The sequence below is a fragment of the Penaeus japonicus genome, unplaced genomic scaffold (genome assembly GCF_977035675.1).
Source record: "Penaeus japonicus unplaced genomic scaffold, GWHDUDI00000001_assembly GWHDUDI00000013, whole genome shotgun sequence".
Lineage (NCBI taxonomy): Eukaryota > Metazoa > Arthropoda > Malacostraca > Decapoda > Penaeidae > Penaeus > Penaeus japonicus.
Window position 1 is genome coordinate 36498231 of NW_028234415.1, and position 10000 is coordinate 36508230.

At 49.0% G+C, this 10000-nt stretch overlaps 1 protein-coding gene across 11 annotated transcripts in view; it reads right to left on the minus strand.

Annotated features, from left to right (window-relative positions):
* The window catches only part of Hr3 (nuclear hormone receptor 3 ROR-beta), a 205511-nt gene that overhangs the window by 49213 nt on the left and 146298 nt on the right, over positions 1-10000 (minus strand). The window contains exon 1 of one of the 11 annotated variants that reach the window (XM_043006041.2): positions 7785-9851. The exons of 7 other annotated variants lie outside the window; for them this stretch is intronic. In XM_043006041.2, coding sequence (XP_042861975.1) covers positions 7785-7932 — 148 coding nt within the window. In that variant the 5' untranslated portion in view covers positions 7933-9851. Of the gene's footprint in view, positions 1-7778; positions 9852-10000 lie in introns of those variants that run through there. 3 more of the 11 variants (XM_043006040.2, XM_086543488.1, XM_086543487.1) reach the window with 3 other exon arrangements.

Below are 10000 nucleotides of genomic sequence, written 5' to 3' on the forward strand. Positions count from 1 at the left end.
CAAAGGGCAAACAGGGGAGGGACTTCACGCCGCAGGATCTACCAAGACGACGATGACTCGATAAAAAAAGGATTCATCTAGGGCAATGCTGTGTCACGGAGGCTCAATAAAAAGGGATCCTAGCCTGGGGGACCCTAGCAACAGGCCCTTAACAGATACACTCTGTTCCCCACCTGCGGGACGGTGGTGCCGTGTAATGGCAACTTCTGCTTCATAAAAATAGATTATTCTCTCTCTCTCTCTCTCTCTCTCTCTCTCTCTCTCTCTCTCTCTCTCTCTCTCTCTCTCTCTCTCTCTCTCTCTCTCTCTCTCTCTCTCTTTCTCTGTCAGTTTATCGCTGAGATTTCGCGACTGCTGACCCTCCTTTCTACAGGGTGGGCGGGGTACTGCTGGACAGAGGAGGGAGCTACACGGCGTCAAAAATAATTGTGATATGCTGAGGCCAAGCAACGCAAGCACTGCTTTACTCAAGCAAACGCCCGGCAGTGAATTATGATAACCAACTGTGTTCCCGGTACACGTGCGCGGGTCCTTGTACTCAGAGTAGAAACAAAATGCAAACTGTGGTTGAGTTGCGAGTCTGACAGTCATCTTGGGTCCTGTGTTACTCCTCGGAAACGCCGCGACACGATCTAAGGATCTGCTCCTTAATCTCGGCATGATTCTTCAATGATCTCCCAAGCTCGATCGAGTGCAATCCCTCCGAGGCTTTTTTCTTTCTCTTATCTTTTATCACGCTTTTTCCTCCTTTTTTCTTTTCTTCTCCTCCTTTCTTCTTGCTCTTTTTTCTCATCCCTTTCCCTCCCCCTGCTGCTGCTGCTGCTGCTACTCCTGCTCTTGCTCTTGCTCCTGCTGCTGCTGCTGCTGCTGCTGCTGCTGCTGCTCCTCCCTCCTCCTCCTCCTCCTCCTCCTCCTCCTCCTCCTCCTCCTCCTCCTCCTCCTCCTCCTCCTCCTCCTCCTCCTCCTCCTCCTCCTCCTCCACTCGCGAATAACTGCTCACTGAGTAATTCAACGCCCGAGTCTAAAGCGTCGTGAGAAGATCACCAGCCAAAGAGCAATCATAGTGCGTGTGAGAGCCTCGCCCTGTTAGGGGTACGAGGATGGCATCCCTCTGCTCGTGCTTCATTGGTACGACACTCCCACGACCCCTCCCCCCCTCCCTCCCACCCTCTTAGTGCTTCCTCTCCGATCAACGACCCTCCCCCTTCCCCCTTCCCCTTACCCCCTACCCCCCTCTACACGGTCCGTCAACAAGATGTCGTTTGACTTAATCCTGAAACAGAGACATCTGAAAGCTTTCCGCTCACGACTCTTATCGCAGACTTAGAAAGAAAGAGTGATGTCATCGAACTCTGGCAGCCTTACACACCCAACACGGGAGTGCAACACATTGGTTGGCACAGTGCCACCCTGGACCCTGTGTTACACCTCTTTACTCTTACTCACATTTTCTATCCTTTGCATTTGTTTATTTGTATGTTTATCAGGTATTTAATCCAATTATCTTATTTATATGTTCCTAAGACTTTATACTTGACTTGCTTATCATTAGTTGTTCGTTTGTTCCCTGTCTGTCTGTGTCTGTCGACTTGCATTTTTTATTTTTTATTTTTCCTGCCGATTTGATTACCTGACTATCTAATTGCTGATCTACCTGTCTATCTGTCCGATTTCCGTACAGAGATTAAAGCCCAATTAATCCACGTAACAGAGGGACGGTTACGCAACAGCTCCCAGTGGTTACGTGTGGCATGCCGGGCGGCGCTCATGACACATCGCCATGTACAGAGAAATGGTAAGCCAGGCAAGAAGGCGAGACGAATTAAAGAGCATCAGGAAGATGAGCGAAGGGACATGAAGGGGAGGAGACGACCTTTCTCCAACTCTTGACTTTTCTTCCCCCTCCTCCTCCTCCTCCTCTTCCTCCTCCTCCTCCTCTTCCTCCCCTTCACCCCTCTCCTCCCCTTCCCCCACATCCTCCCTTCCCCTACCTCCTCCGCTTCCCCTCCCTCCCCTTCCCCAACTTACTCCCTTCCTCCACCTCCCCCACCTCCTCCCCTCCTCCTCCCCTCTTAACACTCCCTCCCGACCGTCAATGCATTAGCAATGAATATGGCATGTTTTATAGGCTTTAGTAACACTCCTTCCTCTTCATAACACCTTCCTTCCTCACTCACTGTAGTCTCGCACACAACCTAACTAACAAGCATTAGGAAACGTCGTCGATACGAAATAAAATATAAACGAATAAACGCAGACTAAATGAATGGATATAATAATTCTCCCCCTTTTTTATAGAAAACATTATCTTCTGTTATCAGCAGCTATCGGTGCAATATCATGGACGAGGGGACCAGTCGACCGCCAGCACGTGGGGTCAATGGCCTCACATGACAACACACGGCACGAGGAACCACACGATACGTTAGGGGTCAATACCGGGGGAAGTTTGAGATACTTAGGGAGTGATCTGTGAATAGGTTAGCGCATGTTTCTTAAGGATCATGGTATTAGAATATTTTGTAGATTAGTGGGTATAGTATGTAAAGTAACTACCGGCATTCCAAACGATAGGGAGAGCGTCTTTACTAAATATAGACATTTGGGAATATATTATGTGAGTTAGTTATAGTAATCTATCCAGGTTACAAGAGAAAAAGATAATAATATTAATATCTGGATCGAGATCTGGGTAACAAGAATACCCCCCCCCCCCTTCACCCCGACCCCCCGAAAAGGCCATGCATTCGAGTTGGCAAGAAGCATCACTGGAAGATCTCCCTGGCAGTGCAGCAGTGCTTCACGAAATCCTCTAGAAACGAATAACGGAAGCAACAGTGCGTGTCGTAGGATGTGTGGGAGTCCGGGGTCAGGAACGGGAGGGAGGGGGGAGGGAGGGACCTACCCCTATGATGGCAAATCAATATGCGATGCTCGTTAGAAGTCCGTGCTTCTAAATAGTGAATAAATGCGCTCGGACGTTGCATCTCTTGTGTCCGGAGAAAGCCATGCAGGTTAATCAATGAGAGTATAAACTCCAGAGAAGTTGGAGAGAGATTTTTTTATCATCGTGCGCGAAGTATCAAGGAGAGATACATGACCTTTGGCCCTATCAGTCACAAAATTCAGGCAATAGTCTGATAACTTGTAAATATACATAATGGTACACACATGTAATCTCAGCGGCAACGAAAAAAATAAAAAAGAAGATAAGATAACGCGTGATATTTCCAGCAACAACAACAACCACGAGGCTGCAACGAAGACTGGGACAGGGCCCGTCACGCCGCTACCTGGTCACATCTCCTGCAACAAGGTCGTGTATGTCATGAAGTTCAACCTATTCGTATTCTTTGGACCGAAATGTGTGCAGAAATAGCACAGATCGGCGAGCAAAAGCGTGTTGCAATCCTGCAATTGGGAAGGGGGGGGGAGACATGACCCCACCCACTCCCACCCACACCCCCCTCGCTCCATCTCTTCCTTTCTACCAAACCAGGTATGATGCACACGACAGATTCAGCGTTCAGCGAGATGTGACATGACTCGAAGGCGCTGACTGACTGACTGACTGACTGTCTGGCGGCTCGGGTGACTGGACAGCGAGGTGTGCCGATCACCTGCAACTCGACGTCTCCCGAGTGTAAACACAAGGGAGTAGCAAGGCCATGGCGCTCCCCCCATCGAATTCGCCTTTCCCGTTCTGCCTGCATACTTCGCCCCATGCAGCGAGGGCGTAGCGGTACCTCGGGCGGGGCACCTGCGTCACCTTTACCCTCACCTGCTCCACATACACCCCTCGCGGCACCCTCATCTGCATCTCAGTATTGCTTTACACCCTCGACAACAGGACGAACGTAATAACAGTAGCTAGCACCTTTGCTTCTTTGGAAAATAATATATTACAAAGGAACTGCACAAAGAATGTTCCGAGCCACACACAGGAAGAGGAGGAGGGAGAGGAGGAGGAGAACAACATGAAGAAGAAGAAGAAGAAGAAGGAAGAGGAGAAGGAGGAAAAAGAAGAGAAGGAAGAGGAGAGAGAGGATGGGAAGGAGGAAGAGGAAGAGAAAAAGGAAGAGGGGAAAGAAGAAGAGAAAGAGGAGGAGGAGCAGGAGAAGGAGGGGGAGGATGAGGAGGAAGAGGAAGAGGAAGAGGAAGAAGAGGAGGAGGAGGAAGAGGAAGAGGAGGAGGAGGAGGAGAAGGAAAGGGAGGGGGAGGTGGCGCAAATGAAAGCCGCAAGGGCGGGACTGTTATTGTTTTCAAGTTCTCGGTGTTGAGGCTCTACAGGCAGGATGTGCTAAAGGCTCTCTTTTGTCTCCCCGGACACTACCCATTGTCGGTCTAGGATATTGTTGTCCGCGGGAGTATTACGTTCACGTCACCTGAATTCCCGTAACTGAAGATGAAGGAAAATAACAATTAAACCCACGGGTATTTTGCGGGCCTATTCACCAGCATAGGGACATTATTCGGCAACTTTAGAAAGCTTAATGTCTCTCTCTCTCTCTCTCTCTCTCTCTCTCTCTCTCTCTCTTTCTCTCCCACCACCATAGAGGTCACTGTCCTTCCTGCCAGGGTCAAGGACGTGGCTGTAACACCGCATGAGACGTGGACCTGCTGGAGAACAAACAGCCCCAAGGCCGAGCAAAGCTAACCTTGAATGTAATATACATTCTCCCTTCTCTTCCCCCCCCCCCTCACCCCCACTCATCCCCTCCCGACCAGCACCTTACCAACCGCTATGGTACCTGTGACAAGGCGGATGGCTGATAGGCCTCGCTAAAGCCTTCCTGCCTACCTGGCCGCCCGCACGCCGCCAAGGTCGGCCGTTCGCAGCGGGGTTCGAACGTGTCGGTTTCCATTCGAAACCAAAGGACACGCACACATACATGTACACATACATACGTACATACATACACACACATATACATTTACACAAACATACATATATACATACATACATACATAAACACACATATACATACATATATATATATATATATATATATATATATATATATATATATATATATATATATACATATACATATATATATATATGTATATATATACACATATATATTTATGTGTGTGTGTGTGTGTGTGTGTGTGTGTGCATTTATGCATGCATGTATGGATGGATGGATGGATGGATGGATGGATGGATGGATGGATGGATGGATGGATGGATGGATGGCTGTATGGATGTATGGATGGATGTATGTATGTATGTATGTATGTATGAATGTGTGTATGTATATATTTATCTATGAATGTGAATGAGAAATATACACACACTTTAATGACAGCAGAAGCTGCAAATTAAAAGCTGAAACTCCCGACTCCCTTTGCCTAAAAATCAAAACAATGTCGCTGCCGACTTTTCAACTACAGAATACCCCTCTTCTGGCCACATTATCCGTCCCTGCGTTGCCCCTTACAACAAATCCCTGTCTAATCGTCTGATGAATTTACCATCGCCTTCCGAAGGAGATGCAGAAGAAGTCGTCCCTGGCTTCAGCTCCGAACAAAGACGAACCTCAGCAACGGATGAATGGGTCTTGGTAAACCCTACAGCATTTAAGATTACGGCTGTTTGCGCGCTTCTTCAACGACACTGTTTCGGCCTGGCTAGGGATGAGGGGGAGGCGTGTCGCCATAAACGCGGCTCTTCCCGTTTATGAGGGTCTTTTCATCTACTAGAAGACTGGGGTCTCTGTGTCACTATTAAACAAAATGTAGGGGCATGCACGCACGCACTCACACACTCACACAGATCCATACGTGCACACATCTTATATTAGAGTGAAGGCGCAATCGCATTACCAATCAAATCTCCATTACTCTCGGAATTCATGAATTTCTATATGATTACGAATCTGCATATAGTAGAGGAAATTTCACATAGGTCTTCTCCTTCCATACGCCCCCCCCCTCCACCCCCACCCCCCTACCCCCACCAGTTCCTTCCCGCAAGAGAACCTGGAAACAACGACCACCACTTCTCCGCTCCCCCTCCCCCCCTCCTCCCTTCGGCAACACAAAAGAATTTAGAAGGAACGACCGACGCCTCCCGTCCCTTTCTTGAAGAAATTCCGAAGACAAGTAAGCTCGGGATCCCACTTCCTTCTTCTTCTTCCTCTTCCTTCTCCTCCTCCTCCTCCTCCTCCCCTTCTTCTTCCTCCTCCTCTTCTTCTTCTTCTTCCTCCTCCTCCTCCTCCTTCTTACGCTTCCTCCCCCTAACTGTCGGGGATCGGGAACAAATTCAATCGCGGCGACGTGAGATCCCTAGATTTAGCGTCTGTCCGCAGTTACTTAAACGCATCTGCATACATCATTCATCCCTTGCCGAGGTGATGCTCTGTGCGCCGCTCCCAATCCAATGATTTACACACACAAGCGCCATCGCGTGCACATAAACACACACACACACACACACACACATAAGGAGAGAGAGAGAAAGAAAGAGAGAGAGAGAGAGAGAGAGAGAGAGAGAGAGAGAGAGAGAGAGAGAGAGAGAGAGAGAGAGAGAGAGAGAGAGAGAGAGAGAGAGAGAGAGAATGAGACAGAGGCAGAGAGACAGAGAGAGAGAGAGAGAAAGATAGAATGAGTTGGATGGGAGATGAGTGGTTGACAGTACTCTGTGCCTGACCGGAAATGTCATGATAAACTTGTGAGACTCTTACTGTTAAGTACCCCCCTTCCCCCGCGAAAGAGGAGGAGGAGAGGGTAATTGTATCCTAGGTCCTCCCTGGCTGGAATCCCATCCTTTTGCCATCCTTGCATTGTCCTCACAAAAAATGGGATCAGGAAGGATACGCATAAATATATATATATATATATATATATATATATATATATATATATATATATATATATATATATATATATATATATATATATATATATGTATGTATGTATGTATATATATAACCAAACAAACAAAGGAATAAACAAACAGATAAGTAAATGAAAGAATAAATAGACAAACAAATGAAAATAAAGGAACTGTAAAAAAAAGCATTCTCCTTAATTTCCTTTCCACATTTGCGTGTGCATAGCTGAATAAACAATGCAACTCTAAATAAAAACAAAAGTACCAAGATACCAGTTTCAGTGTTCTGTTCCCTTTGGTTGTTGGCTGAATGTCTCACTCATTCACCTGACCGCAACCACACATATCACCACGCAAGTAAAAATACATGGAGAGATAATGCGCCGCATCCGTCTCGCTGTGTACACGTATCGCATCACAAAATACTGTTCACATGCCTGTACGTACACTCAACTTTTTCAGCATAATAATCTCAGCATCAAAACCCATCTGGACGACTCACAAAGGCGCTGGTTTGCAGATACACTAAGAATCAACAGCAACGAATGAACACCAAGAGACCGACCAGCAGTCATTTATCAAAATGTACATCCGGAAAAGTTCACCAAGGGAGAGGAGTGTGACTCTCCCATGAACCGACACAGTAGTTGTTTATAAACTTGAGACTAGATTTGCACATACAATCAGATGCAGGCATGCCAATTCTGAAATGCACACACACACACACACACACACATTCATATACGCGCACACACTAACACACTTACACAAAGGCACATACACACAGGCACATATTCAGGATACTGCATACTGCGTGCACCCGAAAGCATTCGTACCTCACTTCAGTCAAAACATTTCATGAGTGTTGCCGCTATGCGAGCAAGCACTTACCTGATGTGGGTAGACTTTGCTACAGAACAAAATTCTCGGTCATATGCACCTTTACCTTTGATGGAGTTTGACTTCTTGTCAGTCGCGGAGGGTGGGCGGTTTGTGGGTGTGGGCGTGGAGGAGGAGGGCGTGGTGGTGTCCACGGCATCTCCGGTCACCTCCCGCTCCCACCCCGGCCCAAAGATTTCGCTTAATATGTCCATCTTTTCCTCCGGGTTCTTCAGGAGACTTCCGAAATCCCACTGGTTTCTGTTTGGGGGTTCCAGCTTGCCGGATTTATGTTAACAATCCGAGAAAAAAATTATATATATATCTCTATATATATACTCTTAAATCTTAAATAATTGCGATAACAACAACAATAATATTGGCTTCTTTGAGTTGCCTAATTTGACGTTCACTGATGTTCTTGGTCCCACCATATACAGATGTAACACATAAACGCAGCTACCTGGGCTATGGCAGGATGTAAGGTTTACTTGTCTCTATATTACGTCACAGATGAGCGGGTTTCTGTCATCTTTAGCACACTGAGGCTCCCGTTATGAGCCCGACACCTCTACCAGTAGCACACACTATGAGACTGATCATATATAATATATCATCGTTGCACGAGCACCAACTTCGTCTGCACCTTCGGGTTTCCTTGCACCACTTGTATATCAACAAATCGTTAAATAAATTCCTCGCGGTGAGGCTGGATGGTCGTCCTCGAGACACCGAGTTTGAGCTGCACCTTAGGCCCGGCGGGGTGACGAGGGCCACTCCGCTGTGAGCCCCGGGGGTGTTGAGGCTGCAGTGACACACTTGTCGCCGTGTTGACGGTGGCCCGTGTCGCAGGAGCGCTACCCCCTTCCACAACCACTGAAATTTCGTATACGCCCACCTTCTCCTGCTCCTCGGGGCTTGGTATTACCAACCGCGGGCGTGGATGGGCGTGAGACTGTTGCCGGGTGTCGTGGGGTGGCGGCGATGTAGAGTCGAGGATGATAATTAGCGAGGGTCCGGTGTGGTCCTTGGGGCGTGACCAGGTACCGTCAGGCTAACTGTACACTGAGCCCCTCCTCCCCCGCTAGCGCCGCTCACTCGCTTATTCACTTCTTTCTCTTCTTGTCTTCTTCCTTTTCCTCGGTTATCTCCTATCCACTCTGGCATAAAACACTAGTAGAGTCCACTATTACCGACTGTAGAGTGGAGTGTATGGGCGTGCGGGCGTGGTGAGTGGAACTGTGGGTGTGAGTGGTGCGCGCCGCTCAAAGCTCTGGGGTCAATGAACTCTGGACAACTCGCATTTAGGCAGAGTCCAACACAGGTCCAACCGTCGCCTTTCCTGGCTCTTCCATTACTAACAGTACTCCTCGTAGATGTCCTGGTGATGAGCGTGATGTACCTGAGGGAGGCGTGGGCGCGGATGGGCGTCGTGAGTGGATGTGAGAGGGTGAGGCCACGAGGCCGCCTGCACCACCAGCCAGGGGTGAATGACCCTCACCAGATACTCGGCTCGCGCGCTCACAACACATTCATCCTTGCTGCCGCTCACACACACTGCTCGCTTCTCCCAATTTTCCTCTTTCCTTCTGTTATCTGCAGGACACTACACTTTCCTTCCGTTGTGATTCCGGTCGAGGACGACACTGTATGTACACACGGACTCGTAACACTGTCCACAACACTGAGCTGACACGTGAGTCGCGGCTGGCACTATCATGAGCTCTCTCACTGCTCGCTACCGATCATTGCTGCTCACTTTCTGCTGGCATGGTGCCCACGGACACTCAACCCCTTCTGCTGTGTCCTCGTCACTTGGGCCTCACTAACACCTGTCGGGGATCCTACACCTGCTCGGCTAAGGTCATGACGCTGCAAGGCTGATCGAGGAGGTCAATGGCCTGCCTGACGCTGGCGTCAAGTGTGGCACTGTGCCTAGACCTTAGGGCACCTGGTGGCACTGGGCTAGCACCTGGGACAATGTTATCTGACGCGATGGCCGAAACAGCGAGGGCTGCGAGGACGTGTGTGTGTGTGTGTGTGTGCGCGCGTGTGACAGAGAGCGCGGGCCGGGCGGGCGGCGGAGTGCGCGGACTGTGTGCGGGTCGGTGGCCGCCGCTGTTCTGACGGGACTGGGTCAACCTGTGAGGAAGTTACCGTACAACTTACACGCTCACGCACGCACACACGCACGCACACGCCGCCATACACGCCCCATACAGCCACCGGCCACTACAGGTGTTCCCCATGCATACTGCGCTCCTCGCGTAGCACTTCTGCCGG